The following is a 21,943-nucleotide window of genomic DNA, read 5'->3' as shown; positions in this document are numbered from 1 at the left end:
AATGTAATGGTAGAATGCCATGTGTCTCAAAAAGTGAGTCCTTGACATAATGGCTTGGGTCAAAATGATGGAAGAACATAAAAAAAAGTTTTTAAAGAAATAATAAGAGTGCCTCAACCTCGATGTGTGCTGCATGCCTGTAGGGTGGATGGCTGTAGAGTTAAAATAGTTCTTATTAGGCAATCTCTGCAGCACTTGTCACATCCCAGTTCTATTAGGCTTGTCCAGATAACATGGGACTCTCTCTGGATCAATCTGTATTTCCTTAGTGACTTGTTGGATGAAGATCGAATGTTCAAGGAGACCACTCACCGAGAAGCAGGAGCTTTGAGTCATTGACAGGTGCACGTGAAAAAGAAACAAAGCTTGCTAGGTTTTGGGGTAATCCTTTTTCAACCTAGAGTACACACACACACACACACACGCACACGCACACGCGCAAACTCGCACGTGCCCCTACATAGTGCCAGCTGGACACTATATGCGTGTGCTGCATTTCGGCAGGTGGGGTTGTTTCGGGAAGGATGGGTAGAGGGCGAGAGAAGTAGGGGAGGCAGGGAGAGGGGTTGGGGATGGGTGACTAGCAGCTCAGAGGGAGGCAGCTGTATTGCTCACTAAGAATGCGGGAGGGAGGGGTGGCAGGCACATGGGCAAGGCATGTGGTGCACAGTTGCCAGAGCCAGTGGGACTAAAGGTGATGTGGGTATATGAAATGTGAGATGGTGACTGGACAGAAGAAGGGAAAACTTGGATGGAGGCTGTGGGGACAGTGGGTTACTGCAGATGAGATCAGGACAATGACTGGAGCGAAGAATGTTTTGGAAGGATAACCCCCCCCCCCCCAAATCTGCGTAGTTCAGAGAAGCTGGTGGTGGAGAGAAGAACCCATATGTCCCAGGTAATGAGGTAGCAATTGAAATTGAGCATGTTATGCTCAGCTGTATGTTGTGCTACCGGACAGCCATGTTTCACTTGCCTGGCCTGTGCACCTGTCACATCTCCCTCCCACATTCCAAGCCGACAAACTTGCAGCCTCCCATCAAGCCACTAGCTACCAAACCCCAAATCCTTTCCCTGCCTCTCACCTCTTCTCCCTCTACTCACTAGGGTGTGTGTATGTGTGTGTGTGTGTGTGTGTGTGTGTGTGTGTGTGTGTGTGTGTGTGTGTGTTCTAGCTCGAAAAAGGATTACTTTTTTGTTGTGCCCATTGATGAGTCAATGCTTCTGATTTTTAGTTAGTGGTCTCCTCTAGTCCAAAGCATTTATTTGTTTGGTTAATTTATGTTTGGTTCCCACATCCAGATTTTACCTCCACTTTTTCCAATTTTTTTCTGAAGTGTGGGCCATGCTGATCATCGAATACTAAGTGTGGTAGCCAGTCCATGTGTGGAGGTGTCAGGTACCTGTGGGTGGTAGCCCACTGATTATGCAGGGAATCCATTATGGGTGCCTGAACTGTTACCTCATTGTGCATTGTAGTTACCTGCCCATTTGTGGGCACTGTGACTCTGAGCAATGACCATCAAGTCAGGTGGCCATTGCTCTGGCTCGGTGGCACCCTTGGGGAGAATCCTCAACAGAAGTAGATGGCACCAGGACAGATATCTTACCCAGGGAAAAGATTTAAGTTATTAGCTACTGGCCATGAGGCTCCATATAGTCTCTGCAGATGGATCTGAATGCTTCAGTGCAGATAGTTACAGTTCCAAGAACTTTCCCTTCTTGGCCACATCCTGGGAGAAAAGCAGAATCAAACCGTATAGGGCGCTCATCCAGTCTCCAAATGCCTTAGAAGAAATTTTATTTGAAAGGTGCCAGCCACAGCTTTCAAACACTTTCTCAACATGAGTTCTCATGGTGGCACACCTGCTTGATGGATCCTGTAAGCATCAGTATCATGTCACTCTTCCTTTTGCTGAATAAGTTAACATCAGATGACTCTTTCTGCCTTTCCCAGTAACAGTAGCTACACACGCTATCCAGACAACTAATAGGGTATGTGGGAGCTGAGTCACATGTGTGATTGATGGAGACTCTTGGAGGGTAATGTGCAGTGTAGACACCCTCTTGTACTTCAATTTTTGGCTAGAGCGGATGACTACAGCTCTCCGGCCCTGTTCACCAGGACTGACCACCAACCACACAAATGTGAACCACCTCTTTTCATGCTTCCTAATCCTCTGTTTTATTCATCCACCTAGACTGGCAGTCAAACTTTACTTCTGCCTCCAGGCGAGCTCTTTTGTATCCTGATTATTGAGAATACACCAAAGTTCAATGAATTTCACACTTTAATTTCAAAAACCTCCATTACAACACCTCCCACTCCCATCCTGACCTGGCTCCTCTTCCTTTACACCTGCAGAAACGTTGTCCCCTCAGTTCCTGGTGTACACCTCAACTGATGGAGGATTCTTTCTATCCACTAAATCCGTGTTCTTGGTAGATAATACTGAAAATCTATTTGGAGAAATCTTTTCCGTGAAGTAAGCTATGAAGTGATTCTGTATTAATTAAAGTAGGCAGCTCCTAATTGTTGGGTTGTTTGGGGGAAGAGACCAAACAGCGAGGTCATTGGTCTCATCAGATTAGAGAAGGATGGGGAAGGAAGTCGGCCATGCCCTTTCAAAGGAACCATCCCGGTATTTGCCTGGAGCGATTTAGGGAAATCACGGAAAACCTAAATCAGGATGGCCGGACGTGGGATTGTTAAAGAGGAAAAAAAGAAATTGTAGCAGAAGGCTACTCTGAGACCCTGGAGCTAGTAAACATCCCTCTCCCCTGCTTCAAGAAATGCATTTCACTTATGACTATTCCCCAGCCCTTCAAGGTCACTGTGCCTTCTGTTGGAACTATATTCGCTCTGAGAGAGCATCTGACATGGTCTTACATTAATTTGCACAGAAGTCAGAGAGTGAATGCCTCTCCATACCACATTAGAAGCTGCAGAAATGTGAGTGTGAATGACCCTGCCAGTTACCATATAGAACATCTGTTTACCCCTGACCAGGACACTGACGTGACTTGAGATGGCCACTTTAATCTTTTCCCCTTTCTCCTACTTGGGGATATAATGTGTTTTGTATTCAAGGTGTCTCACAGCTTCCATATAGTTGATGAAAGACATTTTTATCTGCATTTTTATCACCTATATATATATATATATATATATATATATATATATATATATATATATATATATATCCTCATCCAAAGATGAAGCAGTCTTTCAAATGAAACATAAATTTTTATATATTTATTAGCAATGGGCAAAAGAAACGTGGAGATCACACACATTACCAAAACAAAATAAAATTGCACAATAAATGATGATATTGATGTCTTTGACATCAAAATATGTCACTGATATATGAAAACATGATTTACCTCATTTATATTAAAATGATAATGTTCTATAAAGTATATAAAGTTAATAGAACATCCAAAAAAATCTATGCAGGCTTAAAAGTATGTACACACACACACACACACACACACACACACACACACACACATTAATCCTTGTTCCATAGATCATGAATATGACATTTTGTAATGATGTGGAATGTGTCACTTTAACATAAGTTTTCTTTACACAAATTAATTAATTAATTAATTAATTAATTAATTAATTTTTTACAGTTACTACTTCATATCTAAGAATTCATCTATTGAGCAGAAGGAGTTCTCATTCAGAAATTCTTTTAATTTGCTTTTAAATGTTGGTTGGCTATCTGTCAGACTTTTCATACTATTTGGGAAATGACCAAAGATTTTTGTGGCAGCATAATTTACCCCATTTCGTGCCAAAGTGAGATTAAATCCAGAATAGTGAATATCATCCTTTCTTCTAGTGTTGTAGCTATGCACTTCACTGTTATTTTTGAACTGGGATGGCTTATTAATGAGAAATGTCATAAGTGAATATATGTATTGCGGAGGTACTGTGAATACCCCAATTTCCTTAAATAAATGTCTGCAAGGTGATCTTGGGTGGGCTTCAGCTATAATTCTGATTACACGCTTTTGTGCAATGAATACTTTCTCTCTTAATGACTAATTGCCCCAAAATATGATGCCATATAAAAGCAGTGAATGAAAATAGGCATAGTAGTCTAATTTACTGATATGTTTATCACCAAAATTTGCTATAACCCTAATAGCACAAGTAGCTGAACCCAACTGTTTCAGCAGATCATCGATGTGTTTCTTCCAGTTCAATTTCTCATTAATGCACACACCCAGAAATTGTGAGTATTCTACCTTAGCAACATACTTCCATTCATAGTCTATATTTATCAATGGTGTTATGCCATTTACTGTACAGAATTGTACAAACTGTGTTTTCTCAAAATTTAGTGAGATACCATTTGCAGAGAACCACTTAATAATTTTCTGAAAGACTTTATTTGCAATTTCCTCAGCTGATTCTTGCTTCTCGAGTGTAATTACTGTACTTGTATCATCAGCAAAAATAACTAACTTTGCATCTTCATGGATATAGAGTGGCAAGTCATTATTATATATTAAGAACAATAAGGGACGCAAGACTGAACCCTGTGGGACACCATTCTTGATACCTCCCCTGTTAGAGGACTCTGCTGGTTTTTGTAGACTATCTGTACTGTTAATTTCAACCTTCTTCATTCTTCCAGTTAAGTATGAATTAAAACATTTGTGTGCACTGTCCCACTCATACCACAATACTTCAGCTTATCTAGAAGAATTTCATGATTCACACAATCAAAAGCCTTTGAGACATCACAAAATATCCCAATGTGTGATGTTCAGTTATTCATTGCATTTAATATTTGATCAGTGAAAGCATATATAGCATTTTCTGTTGAAAAGCCTTTTTGAAAACCAAATTGACATTTTGTTAGTACTTCATTTTTACAAATATGTGATGCTACTCTTGAATGTATTACTGTTTCAAGAATTTTGGATAAAGCTGTCAGAAGTGAGATTGGGTGGTAGTTGTTAGCATCAGATCTATCCCCTTTTTTATGCAATGGTTTAACAATAGCATATTTTAGTCTATCGGGGAAAAATTCCATTTCAGTGAGCTACTACATATGTGGCTGAGAATCCTACTTATTTGTTGGGAACAAGCTTTTAGTACTCTGTTGGAAATGCCATCAATTCCATGTGAGCATTTACTTTTGAGTGAATTTATTATTTTCCTAATTTCAGTAGGAGAGGTGGGTTGAATTTCAATTTTATCAAATTGCATAGGTACTGCCTCTTCCATATACTGCCTTTCATTTTCTAATGAATAGCTGGAACCTATTTTCTCTACAACACTTAAAAAATGATTATTAAAAATGTTTTCTACTTCTGACTTCTTGTTAACAAACTTTTCATTGTGTTTGATATAAATACAGTCTTCCTGTTCTCTCGGTTGCCCTGTTTCCCTTTTCACAATATTCCAAATTGTTTTAATTTTATTATCAGATGTGCTAATCTCAGACATAAAAGCAGATACTTCTGGACTTTTTAATAACTTTTCTTAATACAGTGCAGTAGTTTTTATAATGTTTCATTGTTTCGGGATCATTACTCCTCCTAGCTATAAGATACTTTTCTGTTTTCAAGATATTTTTATGCCTTTAGTAAGCCATGGCTTTTTACATAGTTTCTTACAATTATATTTCACTGTTTTCTTAGGGAAACTGTTTTCAAATGTACTCACAAAGGTATCATGAAATAGGTTAAATTTTAAATTAGCATCATGTTCCCTGTACACCTCATCCCAGTCTAACTGTTGCAAGCTTTCCCTAAAATTTTGAATCTTTAGTCGTTAATGGAACACACTGTTTTGGAGGACTTTTTTGCATTACTGTATGGAGTTATATCATATACTGCAACTAGCTGTGCATCGTGATCAGACAGACCATTCTTAACAGGAAAAGTTTTTATTTGATTGAATTTATCTTGGTCTATGAAAACATTATCTGTCAGTGTGCTGCTTTCCTGTACCACCCGAGTAGGAAAATCAATAACTGATGTCAAATTGAAAGAAACAAGTAATACTTCAAGGTCAAGCTTTCTATCAGACTCTTTCAGAAAATCTACATTGAAATCCCCACAAACAATGATTTGCTTTTCTTTGTCTGACAGGTAGAACAACAAATAAACCAAGTTTTTGAAAAATAGTTGAAAATTTCCCAGTGGGGACCTATACATGGCTAAAAATATAAAAGTGCCTTTATTTAGTTTAAGCTCACATGCACTTGCTTCTATGTGTTGCTCTATGCAAAATTTTTTAGTTTCCAAATTTTTCACACTATGGCTGATTTTAACATATATGGCAACTCCTCCTCTCTGCATAGTGTCTCTACTTACGGGTGCTGAAAGCTTATATCCACCTACATTTACCATTTCCATACCTGTTACTATATGATGGTCAGACAGGCATAGTTCATCTATTCCACGCTCAGTTTCTAAATCTTCTATACAAACAAGAAGCTCATCTACTTTGCTTTTTAATTCCCTGATATTCTGATGCAATATATTAACATTATTTTCTATTGTACTTTTATGTGAATCTTGTGACATACTAACATTATTTTTCACTGTACTGTTATGAGAATCTTGTGATACATTTGTATGGTTCATTGCAGATGCTATTTTTACCAGGTAACACTCAATATTGTAGCCCTGATCCCTATCAATGCTGTTTCCCACTCCAACCACTACCGCAACATGATCATGCTTTGTAAAACCTTTGCACAATGATCCTACATCCTTTATCACTTGGCTAAGACATGCACTGGGCTTGAAAATACTTGTGACCTGGTACCTGTCACCTGTCACCTAATTTTTCATGCAAAATCTGGCCCACACCTCTTCCATGGCTACTTCCTAACAACAGAACTTTCCTCCTACTTTCTACTTTTTTTGCAACAGTTGGTTTCCTAGCGAAAATGTGTTGAGTGCTGACTACACTTACAGCTACTTGAGCCTCTTCCTTAGCTGAGGTAGCAAGGTAAATCTATTGTTTGTGCCAATGATGAAACTGTCTGATACTGTTCTCTTTCTGTGGCCCCTGTTCCTTGCTACCACTTCCCACCTGTCTTCATTCTCCTCCCCCCTTAACCTCATCAGTTCCTCCCTAGCACTATCCAGTTCAGCCTGAAGGGCTCTAATCTTCTCTTCCTGTTCCGCTATTTTCCTATCCCTTGAACATAATCTGCAATACCATGGAAGAGACCCATTTATTTCCCCGATTCCCATGCCACTACATTCACCCCAATGTAACCATCTGCCACAACAGCTGCACAGAACCCCAGGACCACTGGTGATGAGCATGTGCAAAAGACCAGTCCAGTAAATTCAAAAAACATATGTCCAAATAAAAATGTCTTACATCAATTTAAATATGCCCTACCCTCAAGGGGGGGGGGGGGGGGGGGAAGGAGAGGGACAGGTACTTCATCATCTAGTAGTGGCCTCCTCATTGGCCTACTTCTTTCCAATCTTGATCCGTCTTCTTCTCAATGACAGTACCCCTATCCCCTTTAGTGTCACCCATGGCACCTTTTCAGGTATCGATCTTAAGATCTCTTCCACAGGGTAATTGCTTTGCTACAATGGTAATTATACAGTGATTTTTGTGACTGGCCATTTTATGCTGATCCTGTCACTTAGTCCCCTTTAGTGTCACCCATGGCACCTTTTCAGCTATCGATCTTAAGATCTCTTCCACTGGGTAATTGCTTTGCTACAATGGTAATTATACAGTGGTTTTTGTGACTGGCCATTTTATCATGCTCTGTCACTTTGTTATAACTGGCCAATGGACCAGTGGCCACACTGGGCTCTCCAAAGAGTCAGCTGGCATTAGTATACTGCAGCCGTCACTTTCATCCCCTCTATGTCTAGCTGCATTGACAATGTTGCTGGATATGTCAGCCCAGCAGTCACCCACACTGCTGGAGCAGCTATCCCACTTTCTATGAGACCCCTCCACTGGTGGCTGGGACCATGGTGGACCAAAGATATTGTAACTGCTATTCATGATCATTGAAGGGCCCTGCAATGTTTCAAGCAACATGCCGTCATCACTTTTAAGTGGTTCCATGCAACAGCTTGCTGTCCAAATAAACACAGTGAGAAGTAATGCTGGGAGTGCTGAATCTCCTCTTTGGAAACATAATCACCTTCATACCAGGAAGTGGCCAAGTTCCATTGTCTACTCAGTTGCCAATGATCAAAACTAATCTACGTCTCCTCCTTCATGGTTCTTGCTGAACACCTCAGGACCCAAAATGTGACGGCTTTGGCATCCTCATCTCCCCTGGCGATCCAAATGCATAAAAGCCATGTTGAAGACATCCTTACATCTCTCTGTCCTTTACCCCTGCAACCCTGAATTACATTGTAAACCATTCACTTACTGGTAACTGCTTGAGACTCTTAACTGATCTCATGATATAGCCACATGCCCTGACTCAATTCATAACCAGATGATCCAACATGTGAATGCAACTCGCAGACTCCATGTACTCAGAGTCTTAAGCCATACTTGACCAGAATGTGTTTTCTTTTCACACTGTCATCATCCCAGTTGTTAATTCAGGCAAAAGCCCAACACCCATCAACAGCTACTGACCAATTAGCCTCACCAACATCCTCTGCTAATTGCTTGAAAGGATGGTACTACAAAAATTATGCTGGGTTCTCAGATCATGGGACCTTTCTCGCCCTGTCAGTGTGCTTTCTGGAGAGCATGTTCTACAACTGACATTGTGGTTAGGTTGAAAAAACCTATGCAACAGACTTTCTACAAAGCTCCCTTCAAGTTTTATTCATCAATTTTTATCCCTACCTTCATTTCGTGTTAGAGTTAATACATTGCTCAGCTCTATGTATTGGTCCAAGAGAATGGCATATGGCACGGCTTTGTGTTGTGAGTGTTATTCTCTGTCTTATAGCCTCTAGAGGCTTGCAACTTCCATTGCAACAGTGGCTACCTTCATACTTATGTCAATGACTTTTGCATTTGATATAGCTCTGAATGTGTAATCTTGGCTGAACACCAGCTTCAAGGAGTCACCCAAAGAGCCTCTGGTAGAGCCTTTCCCATGGTTTTGAATGTTCTCCTGCAAAAATGTGTTTCTGTCATTGTACCATGATTTATCATGAGTCAGAACTCTGCATGGGTACCTTTTTCTTGATGTTGTGCAACCCCGTTTTTATGACTCCTCTTTGATTGAAAAAAATGACATGGTTGCCCCACATTTGTTAGCTTACAAGTGGCACTTTGCAAAGCCTTAACTTTCATTGCTTTCTCACCCACCCCTTTTATGGTGTGAATCATACTACTCTACTCCATATTTACCAGGCTCTGGTATCATCCAGGCTGGACTGTGGATGGCAGGTGTGCAGTTCAGTGACACTTCTCTTTCTTTTTTTGAAAGTATTGGATGAAGTGCATCATAGTGGAGTATGGCTGGCTGGCAGGCTACTGATATTGTCCAGACTATTCCTGTAAACAATTTCCTCAGCGAACTGTGTATCTTACCTCTTCAGTTTCAATGGTACCAAATCTTCCTCACTTGTGTAATCAACATACAACATTTTCCTAAAAATCCAGCTTAATGAATTCTTTATTCATGCAGTGCATCTCAGTTCTTTAGGAGAATCAGTTTGCTAATATCATTTACGTGGATGGCTCTAAAACCATCAACAGGATGGGTTATACCTTTACATCTCTTGCTGCTCAAGAACAGCTTTTGTTTCTGGAAATGAGTATTGTTTTTAGAGCAGAGCTGATAGCCATTAACAGAGACCTATGTTTTACTGAACTGACCTCCATGAATTGTGTTTTAATTTGTAGTGACTCAATGAGCACTTCCAGGCCATTGATTGATGTTACTCTTGTTACCCTTTGATATCTGCTAGTCATGATCTTCTCTCTAACCATTGTTGTACTACCTGCTTGGTTGTCTTTCTCTGATCTTAAGTCATATAGATATCCTGGAGAATGAACTGACTGACTGTGTGGCTAGAGAAAAGATTACTTGCTCAACATTCACTTTGACAATCCTGTGTGTGGATTAGCATGTGCAGATGCAGTATGTACTTCCTCAGAGGTGGAAGATAATATAGTGGCCTAGTGCCTCCTCAAATAATCTAGCCACTATGACGGAGACTACAGCTACATGAAATTCCTCCATCAGTTCCTCTGAGAAGGAATCTCCTGTCCTACATTGCCTTCATGTCAGTCATGCTGGATTATCCCATAGTTTTCTGTCATGTAGTGAGCCACCCCCATGTTGTTGTTGTTGTTGTTGTTGTTGTGGAGTCTTACAGACAGGCATCCTGGTGGAATGAAGCTTCCTGGCCCTCCATATGAAGCACTGGTCCCACATTCTTCACCTCTGATGCTGGTAGATGACTTATGGATAGTTCAACTGGTTCATCGTTTCTTCTGAGAAAACTGTCTTTATTGTCAGATATAACATTTTAAACTGCTTTCAGGGTTGGGGCAGTGTGTTTGTTTGAGTTGGTGTGTCTCCTATTGCGCGTGGGGCCTTCATGGGCCTTGACCCTACCTCCTCTGCCAGACACCCTGGCATTCCCTCTTGTACTCTGTTTTAATTTGTTTCAGATGTGGTTAGATCTTTCTTCTGCCACACACTATTTTAATTTTTAAGACTAGTGCTCCAATGAAGATACAAACTTAAAGATTCCTTTACCCTTGATACTAAAAAAAAACTATCTGTTACAGGTCAGGGATGGGATGGTTTGGTGTGTGTGTGTGTGTGGGGGGGGGGGGGGTGATACCCATCACCATAATGTGAGCACCTTGGGCCACTTGACTGTACTCATCCATCTACTGACCTGATTATTTCTCTCATCTTATTTTACTACTGTGGTCCTTGTGCTTGTCATTATGTTTTAAGCCTTCTCTCTTTTACTACTATAAATCTTCTGGGTAGAAAGCATTATGTATTCCATTACTGTCTTAGCCTTGCAACTTCACATAATTGTCATATACGCATTCCTGCCCATACCTTTGTGGACTGCTGTTAGGTAATAAATCTTTCAGTTGCAGTTACCAAATCACAGCTTCTAATCCATACAGTATTCTTTTCTAACATCATGTCACAATCTGTGTGTGTGTGTGTGTGTGTGTGTGTGTGTGTGTGTGTGTGTGTGTAAGTAAGTAAGTAAGTAACTAACAGCCTTAAAGATAGTGCTCTGGCATTATTTCAGGTCACCTAATAAGAACAAAAATTATTGAAAGTGCATCGGATTCAGATAACACAGCATCAGTACTATTTTTCCTTGTCGCCTTATGGAAAGTTTCAGCAGGAAAAAATGAACTTTTAGTGAAGCATATTTCAGAACATCTTCCACCAATATGTGAAAGAATGGTATTGGCTGAACGAGAAATTTATTTCAGTCTCATAGCTAGGAATGATGTTGACCAGCTGAAGACATTTCTGGATGCAGAAAATGCTTTTTACAGAAGGATAAAGACTGATAGTTTTCATGACCTAGAACATATTTTAAATAATTTGAAAATCCATGATGGAACATTTAGTGTAAAAGAAATTTTCATACGAATGATAAATATAAGAAGACACTGGATTGAAGATATTGTGGTGAGTCTGTCTACTTATTAACATTTATAAGTTTCTCTATTTTAATTATTTCCTGTATTTTTCTGCCCCCTCTATTTTATTACTTAGGAGTAGAACTCTGATGAAAACAAAACCTTAAGGATTCCTTATCCTTGATACTAGCCAATGGGGAAAGAACAACTGAACAGGTTTTTATGCTTCCTCTCAGAGAGTGGGTTCTGCTCCCATCTTCAATACAGTGTGTTATGGATCAGGGGTGGTAATGTTATCGGAGGGATGCCCCTTGCCACTTGTTGAGCCCTGAGGACACTCGGCTAAGCTACCCACTTACTGACCTGATTAGTTCACTCAGTCTGTTTTACTCTTGTCAGTCCTTCTGATGTCCGTTATGCTTTAAGCCTCTTCACTTTTACTATTATGAATCTTGTAGGTGATATTCATTATTCTATTACAGTCATAGCCCAGCATTGGGTTGGCAAGAAGTCAAAAATAGCTAAGCTTTCTCTCACTGCAGGTGATTCCTGTTGGAGCCCTTATCTGCTTTATGACCTACACACCAGCCAGACTCATATACTTTTACATCTCTTTGAATTCTATCTTCATCTCTGGCATCAATATTGCGTTCAGTGCTTTGATTTTATCACTTCTACATACTATTACAATTCACTCAAATTTCTGTCTGATATCATTAACTCCAAAGCAACTATCTCCTGGTGCTGATGACCTTGCTGTTTAGCCCCTTAAACCCCTTCTTATTCATAATGATGAGTTAACCAAGAATATTTTGCCATAAAACATTGGTGAATGGAAATAGGCAATGTAAATCAAATTTTTGACATTTTAACCTAAAGATCTGATATTATCCATAATGTAAAAGTTGTAGAACTTACATCATTTTTATTCTTAAGCAATAAATTCTATAAATTTTATTTCAGCTGTAAGTGAGACAATATGCAATGTGAGACATATCAGCGAAAAGAATGCACTTTATGAGAAGGAAGCATAAAAACCCATTCAACAGTTCTTTCATCATCAGCTAGTATCAAAGATAAGAAATTCTTAAAGGTCTTACTTTCACTGTTGTGCTACTCCTAAAGATGATGTACACCATTCTCAGAGCTCCAATTTAAGATAGCTTAAAGTGATAATTTCATTCAGTTAGTGGGATCATATGAATAATAATTTACCCGAAAATCCAGTAACAATGTAGCAGAGAAAAGATATTTTTTACTCAGGAAGTAGTGTGGTGGCTAAAGACAGGTAGAATGATATGTAAATTAGGAAAGAAGCTAGTTAGGAAGCAGTAAGAAAGCATGTACCTAATGCCACACTTTGTCAAATACATAAAAGAAATAAATACTTATGTTAGGAGGGATTCTACTTCAGGAAAATACCATGAAAACATGCAGCTGAGGCTCTTTGCACTGGTGTTCTGTGTTTATTTCATTCTGTTCTCTATTACCCATACATTCTCATTTTGATTTTTTGGTTACCTATCTACTAATATCTCAGTGAAAATTATATTTAATAATTATACAACAAACCTGTTATACAAATTCTAAATGTTTTAACCATATAGTGAAAAAGACACCTTTCAAGGTGTGTGAAACATCTACTGAGAACATTCATGCTTTGTCCAGCCTCATGTTGGAAGAAATCTTTGGTATCATGTATTCTTCAGCATTCGAACATAATATCTTTGTGTCCTTCAGTTCCTGTTGCCAGACTGCAAATTTCATTTCTTCGAATGCTGTCTCAAACTACAGTTCTACGTTTCTCTGACATTTCTCCTGTGTCCACACAGCTTTGAACTTCTGTCCTTTTCCTTCTATCTTTGCCTGGCCCGGAACTCCTCTCTGTTGTCTTATACTAGACATTTTTAACAGCAGTAAATACAATTCCAGGGAGATCTCCAATTCATTCTCAGAGCTCTGGAGATCCTAAAGGTGTTTTACTGATATTAATCTGTTTACTTCTATCACCCATTCTATGACACCCATCCTACTCATGATACAAAAATCTTTCTGTATCACTGTTGTTAGTTTGACTATTTCTGCATTGACTAACCTGTAGTTCTACTTTGTCAAATTAGATGTACAAGCTGATTATAATCAAAATTCCAGTTTCAAAATGCTGTATAAAAAAAACCACTTGCTGCTCAGAATGATGTCAAATTTGAATGGAATATTATCAACAAAGGAGGAAACATTGTGGGTGAGAAAATTAATGAAAATTTTCCCACTAGATGGCCCTGTAAGCATAAGAACATGAGTAGGTTCAGTTACAAATGACAGTTGAATCACAATACAGTGGCTATGGGTTGCACATTAAACCAACCATACTGGGCAATATGCATGACAGCACAGCTTTAGAATTCAATAGTTTTGATGCTATTAGGTAGGTAAGCCCATCCACCACAGCAAAGTCATACCACCTCAGATGGGAAAACTCAGTGTTTAAATGTCCTGAGGCCAAAAACTGCATTAAAGGCAACAATGAAATTGAGTTTTTACACTACTGTGGCACAGGCACAAGATGCTCATTATGGTGACCACCATTTTCTGCCACAAGTTGAAATCCAGACACAGCATGTTCCACAACAGATTGGAGTGTCTCTGGGGTCATGTTCAAAATTTGTTGCACAGTGCGTGCCTTCAGTTCAGCTACGTATGTAATCAGAGCACTGAACATGGCATCTTTCAGACAACCTCACAGCCAGAAGTCACTGATCCAGATCAGGTGATTTGCATGACGAGGCTGTAGGGAAATGATGGCTGATAATTCTAGAATTTCCAAAATGCCTCTGCAGCAGCTGCTTCACTGGTTGTGTAATGTGTGGAGGAGTGCTGTCTTGCATAAAAATGATCCTACCCACACACCCATGCTGTTAAAGGCATTTAATGATTTTGATATGCAAGACACCCATAGCAGCCACCAGTGATGGTACAGGTAACAGGACCCACAGGACACATCTCCTTGAAATAATATAGCCCTACAGTAAATGATGGTATCAACCCACACCACACACTTTTGCAGAATGAAGTGGTGCCAGTTGATGTACAAGTGGATTTCTGCATTTTTGTGTATTGACATGTCTTGGCTATTGAAATGAGCTTTGTCTGTCCACACAATGTTCCGTGACCATTCGTTGTCCACTTCCATGCAAGCAAGAAATTCTAGAGCAAATGTTTGTCTTACTAGCAGGTCAGCATGAAGCAGGTCCTGAACATGGGTAATTTTGTATGGATAGCAATGGGGGGGTGCATTGTGCTCATAGCCATAAACAAAGCTCGGGCAATTTCCTGTGCACTGTATGTTTGCACATCACTGCTTGATCCCACTTACAGTACTGTGGTCACATCTTCTACTGATTTCATATCAGTTGTTTTCCTCCCTCAGTCATATTGCTCTTCAAGAGAGCCTGTCTTTTTGAATTTCATTATCATTTTCTCCAAACCCGTGTCAGACATCAGACCAATGCCTTTTTTCATACCCTTGAGTGAGTGTCCAGAACTTCTGCAGAGCTACTGGTGCTCAGTCACGATTCTTATAACAGAGCTTTACGAGCAGCATGCAATCCTGCACCATGACAGTCATGCCAAGTGTCTCAGTCACAAACTGAGGAACAGCTGCACAGCCCTCACCTTTCATTTTGCACATCCTGATGCGTACAGTGCTTTCTGGTGATAAAATTTTTGTCCATTCACATTTGATGTCATTGTGAGCAGTGGTTCTTTTTTACAGCATTTTGAAACTGCAACTTTAATTATAATCTCCCTTTGTTTTGTATCTGTTTCTATTTCTGTCACCAGCTTTTTGGCCACATTAGGGTTATGTTTCCTGTCTCCTCTGTTTACTTACTTCTCATACATTTTTGCACACCTGTGTTACCCTCTATTTCCAACTTACAGTTCTGCTCACATCACATTCTCTGTACTTCTGCTCATTTTATTTTACCCAGAACTTGCTCCTCCCCCCTTTTTCTTCTTTTGTACTCTTATACTTCCCTTTACTTATCACTGCTATTTGTTACATTGGTGTTAGTAATTATATTAACACGAAAGAAGTTATGTATCTTTTTTAACCTTCCCTCCGATCTGAAAATTATTGTATTGATTTGAAACTAAACAACTTCCATCTGTGGTTATAGTGTTTAACATATTGCACGACCAATTAGTCCCACCTCAAAGAAACTAGTTATTTCACTTTAAATTTATTCTAAAAACTTTATTTTAATGATTTAAATTATGTTTATTTAACAGGATCTTGTATGCCAGTCAACAGGGAAAGGAAATGTAAGTTTTTCACACCTAGGAACCAGTTTATTTATGAATAACATCTATCCACTGGTGATACTCCAAATCTGGGAGATATTTTCAGGAGACAATGCTGTCTTTCACGTGATTGACAGGATTACTGCCAAGTTACAGGTAAGAGACACTTGCAGTGTGTAGATATATCATACAGTTATGTAACAGATTAGTAACTGTACATAAATACAGATAACTGTGACCAGTGACATATGAAATATTTATTTCCATAAACTAATTTTGTATCTTTTTCAGTCATATTTTCAGATCAGGCATACAGAAGTTACATATTTATTTTTGTAGCTTGCTGATAGGTACTCCTTCCCTCCACAAGCACAGCTGAAAACTGCTGGCTAGTCATAGGCTCCTGTGGACTTGCTGCAAAATGTCTACCCAATGCATCCCACACATGCCCATGGTATTCAAGTCAATGGGACAAGCAAGCAATTCCATTCATGTAATATCCTCTATTTCCAAGAACTCGTCTACCCGTGCTGTTCAATGTGGTCATACATTGTTACCCAGAAAAATGAAATCAGGCCCAGATGCACCTCTGAAAAGGTACATGGGGAAAGAGTGCAATGTCACAATAACTGACTGATGAGTGTACTGTGTTCAAAGAGATGGAGACCAGTACACTAATGCAACGTTATGCCTCCCAACACAACACCTGGACCACCGACATGGTCGTGTTCAACAATGTTCCTGGGTGCCTTACATTTTCCCACCTCTTGCCATATGAGGGTACATAATGCACCCAGGAACAGTGTCAAATAGGATTGTTTTGATGGTTGAGGTGTTATGGTGTGGAGAGTCATGGTGTTGCATTGGTATACTGACCTCCAAATCATTTCACAATGTACACTCGCCAGTCAATGTTTTTGTGACACTGTACGCCTTCCTCATGTGTGTCTTTTTAGAGGTGCACTCAGATCTGAATTCAATTGTGTGGATGACAGTGCATGACTTCATCAAACAGCTCAGGTGGTGCAACTCTTGGAATGAGAGGATTCTCGGCAAATAGACTGGCCTGCCCATTCCCCCAAATGGAGTCCCATGGAGAAAGTGTGAAATGCATTGGGGGGATGTTTTACAGCATGTCCACATGTACCAATGACCATCCAGCAGTTTTCAGCTGTACTGGTGGAGGAATGTGATGTCCTACCACAAGAACCCCTTACCAACTGTGAATCCAGCATGGGAGCACTCCACAGAGCATGCATTGCCATCCGTGTTGATCACACACCCCATTAAGAACCATGTCCCACCTTTTATCATGTCCAGTGGACCATCATAAAATATGGTGACTTGTCTTTGTATAAAAGTGACATTTTTGTTCGTCACATTGCGTATTTCTTACCTTCTCTGCTACACTGTAGCAGGTCTTTCTATATACAGTACAAGTTTTATAGAGCTATGTTGCAGTGACACCTCATGCGAATGTTACTTCCATGCTTAAGTTTTGCACACCAATGTTGTATGCATTGGTTGAACAGCACATGCTGGATGCTAGCGACTTTTAGTGGAACTGTTTATAGTGATCAATTCTGTGGCCAATAACCAATGAAAACGGAAGCTTCCAGGTGGATACTAACAAAAATACTTCCCATACTGCTGCAAGACAGTACCCAGGATCACACTACTAAGATAAATATGTAACCTCTGCACATCCCATATGAAAAAGAGCCTGAAAAGGCTCAAAAAGTACTGTCTTTGTCAGTTTATTTATTCATACTGATTATGGTGCAGGTTGATGGGAACAACTCTCCTAACACATGCCCACTGATAAAAAAGAGTATTTCTGATTCAGTTTTTGTGCAGTCATATTGAGTGTTCTGGTTATTTGTAAGAAGTGGGTTGTGTTCTGCTTGGTTCATCACATGGTTATTTGTAAGAAGTGGGCTGTGTTCTACTTGGTTCCTCACATAATGTGAAATGAACTTTGGAGTCCTCTTGGCAGAATGAACAATATAGACCACCTGCATGTCCCATTCACAAATGCAGACACAGCACACACTATTGAACTGTATAGAGAATGCAGGTTTACTATTACTTCTTTTACACACATGGCTTTATATAACAGTTTGCTTTCATCCAAAGAGTATTCAGTAACAAGTTTCATATCAAAGAAATATGAAATATGCAAGTCATGAAAATGGTGCAGAATGTTTTTGAGCAGTGTATTACGGAGCACTTAGCATGAAGTTTAGTATTTTCTCCTTTCCAAGAACTGATGTACTGCCTTTTGTGTATAATGGAACAACACTACATGTCAGTTGTCGAATGAAAAATTTGCTTTTTACGAAATTCAGTGGTGACCACACTATCTACAGAGGCTTTACTTGTGTATTACTTGTCTTAACTTTTTTTGGTAATTGTTGAATGGATGTTTGGAAAAGCTTGAACAACATATAACATGATTTCTGTCTGCTTTCTTTGGAAAAGTAATTTTACTGTGGCATATTCCTCAAATTCCTTAGAAATATTTTGATTGTACAGAAAATTGCAGACATCTTTATTTCAAATACAAAATACCTTTTGCAACAGATAATGTGTTTCTGATCTATGTGAAATCTCAAACTGAACAAAATTTGCCAAAGTAATAGGTTTGGAAAATGACAGTTTTATTGTGTTGCTTGATTGTTCAAATGTCATACGTATGGAAAAGTGCTTAAACTAATCAACACAAACACTTCTACTCATTGTGAACATTTCATATCATCATGATTTAACATTTTGGTCATGTATAAACTGTACAATCAGCACTATGAAAATGAAAATGAATATGACATAAATATGTACTTGAACTTATCAACGTTACCTGATTAGAGTGAAGATACCATTCTGCTCATGAACTCCATTTTAAATGTGTTAGGAAAGGCACTACTGAACGAAAAAATATGTAAACATGTATTAAGAAAATGAGATGTAGACAGCAAAATTGAAAGGACAATGTAAATTATGAAGTAGTTCAAGCCAAAACAACAGCGCTGGAGAAAGGAGAGCATCCGAAACTTCACCATATCAATTTGGCAGTCAGACAAATGCAACTTACGAGATGGTTTAAACCAAAGAGAACAGAGGTGAAGGATGCAGAACAATTAAAAACTACAAACATCAATGTATTCATCAAGCAATTGTAAATTACAAACTGATTTTGGCTTCCAAGTGCAGAAGCAAAGGGGGCATTGCATGTAAAACCTCTGTAAGTAAACACATAAAAGGTGAGTGAGCAGCAAGTGGAAATCACTTGTGAGAACAATACAGGAAGTTTTTAAGGGTCTAGCATCAGCCAAAAAAGAAGAAACTACAGAATGTACACTTAGAATACAGTCCGAAACATTAAGTCAGCAAAAGGAAAAGTATATGACAATACTACATAGAGTATTCGATATGTAAGTAACTAGAGGCTGAAAGTTCACAAATGAAATACAACCAGACATATTATGCATTAATGAATATGATCCAACTGGATGTCAGATAGGTAATAAGACAAAAAAGAACTATGTCTTATCCAGTTACTTCTGTAGATTCAAACGTAAAGGTGGCACAATTTTTCTACATCTACATCTACATTTATACTCTGCAAGCCACCCAATGGTGTGTGGCGGAGGGCACTTTACGTGCCACTGTCATTACCTCCCTTTTCCGTTCCAGTCGCGTATGGTTCGCAGGAAGAACGACTGTCTGAAAGCCTCCGTGCGCGCTCTAATCTCTCTAATTTTACATTCGTGATCTCCTCGGGAGGTGTAAGTAGGGGGAAGCAATATATTCGATACCTCATCCAGAAACGCACCCTATCGAAACCTGGCGAGCAAGCTACACCGCGATGCAGAGCGCCTCTCTTGCAGAGTCTGCCACTTGAGTTTGCTAAACATCTCCGTAACTCTATCACGGTTACCAAATAACCCTGTGACGAAACGCGCCGCTCTTCTTTGGATCTTCTCTATCTCCTCCGTCAACCCGATCTGGTACGGATCCCACACTGATGAGCAATACTCAAGTATAGGTCGAACGAGTGTTTTGTAGGCCACCTCCTTTGTTGATGGACTACATTTTCTAAGGACTCTCCCAATGAATCTCAACCTGGTACCCGCCTTACCAACAATTAATTTTATATGATCATTCCACTTCAAATCGTTCCGCACGCATACTCCCAGATATTTTACAGAAGTAACTGCTACCAGCGTTTGTTCTGCTATCATATAATCATACAATAAACGATCCTTCTTTCTATGTATTCGCAATACATTACATTTGTCTATGTTAAGGGTCAGTTGCCACTCCCTGCACCAAGTGCCTATCCACTGCATATCTTCCTGCATTTCGCTACAATTTTCTAATGCTGCAACTTCTCTGTATACTACAGCATCATCCGCGAAAAGCCGCATGGAACTTCCGACACTATCTACTAGGTCATTTATATATATTGTGAAAAGCCATGGCCCCATAACACTCCCCTGTGGCACGCCAGAGGTTACTTTAACGTCTGTAGACGTCTCTCCATTGATAACAACATGCTGTGTTCTGTTTGCTAAAAACTCTTCAATCCAGCGACACAGCTGGTCTGATATTCCGTAGGCTCTTACTTTGTTTATCAGGCGACAGTGCGGAACTGTATCGAACGCCTTCCGGAAGTCAAGGAAAATGCCGTCTACCTGGGAGCCTGTATCTAATATTTTCTGGGTCTCATGAACAAATAAAGCGAGTTGGGTCTCACACGATCGCTGTTTCTGGAATCCATGTTGATTCATACTGAGTAGATTCTGGGTTTCCAAAAACGACATGATATGCGAGCAAAAAACATGTTCTAAAATTCTACATCAGATCGATGTCAGAGATATAGGCCTATAGTTTTGTGCATCTGCTCGACGACCCTTCTGTAAGACTGGGACTACCTGTGCTCTTTCCCAATCATTTGGAACCTTCCGTTCCTCTAGAGACTTGCGGTACACGGCTGTTAGAAGGTGGGCAAGTTCTTTCGCATACTCTGTGTAGAATCAAATTGGTATCCCGTCAGGTCCAGTGGACTTTCCTCTGTTGAGTGATTCCAGTTGCTTTTCTATTCCTTGGACACTTATTTTGATGTCAGCCATTTTTTCGTTTGTGCGAGGATTTAGAGAAGGAACTGAAGTGCGGTCTTCCTCTGTGAAACAGCTTTGGAATAAGGTGTTTAGTATTTCAGCTTTACGTGTGTCATCCTCTGTTTCAATGCCATCATCATCCCGGAGTGTCTGGATATGCTGTTTTGAGCCACTTACTGATTTAACGAAGACCAGAACTTCCTAGGATTTTCTGTCAAGTCAGTACATAGAATTTTACTTTCGAATTCACTGAATGCTTCACGCATAGCCCTCCTTACACTAACTTTGACATTGTTTAGCTTCTGTTTGTCTGAGAGGTTTTGGCTGCGTTTACACTTGGAGTGAAGCTCTCTTTGCTTTCGCAGTAGTTTCCTAACTTTGTTGTTGAACCACGGTGGGTTTTTCCCGTCCCTCACAGTTTTACTCGGCACGTACCTGTCTAAAACGCATTTTACGATTGCCTTGAACTTTTTCCATAAACACTCAACATTGTCAGTGTCGGAACAGAAATTTTCGTTTTGATCTGTTAGGTAGTCTGAAATCTGCCTTCTATTACTCTTGCTAAACAGATAAACCTTCCTCCCTTTTTTTTGTATTCCTATTAACCTCCATATTCAGGGATGCTGCAACGGCCTTATGGTCACTGATTCCCTGTTCTGCACTTACAGAGTCGAAAAGTTCGGGTCTGTTAGTTATCATTAGGTCCAAGATGTTATCTCCACGAGTCGGTTCTCTGTTTAATTGCTCTAGGTAATTTTCGGATAGTGCACTCAGTATAATGTCACTCGATGCACAAGATTTAAATGGTGTATTTCTCATTAACTTTTATGTACAGAAAATATTCTGTGTAATTATAACAGTTAACATATAATGCTTTTTTTCTGTTTATCTTTCTATTGTAAAAATGACCAGTCTGCCATCAAGTATAATTTCTTTATGAAGTAAAAATAAATTT

General features: G+C 39.5%; 1 protein-coding gene across 1 annotated transcript in view; it reads left to right on the top strand.

The window, feature by feature from the left end:
• LOC126249271 (zinc finger FYVE domain-containing protein 26) overlaps nt 1-21,943 on the top strand; it is a 393,885-nt gene that overhangs the window by 36,415 nt on the left and 335,527 nt on the right. Inside the window, exons 4-5 of the mRNA XM_049950925.1 lie at nt 11,224-11,384; nt 15,857-16,024. Of these exons, the coding sequence (XP_049806882.1) occupies nt 11,224-11,384; nt 15,857-16,024 (329 nt within the window). The remainder of the gene's footprint in view (nt 1-11,223; nt 11,385-15,856; nt 16,025-21,943) is intronic.

This window comes from Schistocerca nitens, chromosome 3 (genome assembly GCF_023898315.1).
Source record: "Schistocerca nitens isolate TAMUIC-IGC-003100 chromosome 3, iqSchNite1.1, whole genome shotgun sequence".
In the NCBI taxonomy this organism is placed as follows: Eukaryota; Metazoa; Arthropoda; class Insecta; order Orthoptera; family Acrididae; genus Schistocerca; species Schistocerca nitens.
This window is presented reverse-complemented; position numbering and strand designations above follow the sequence as displayed.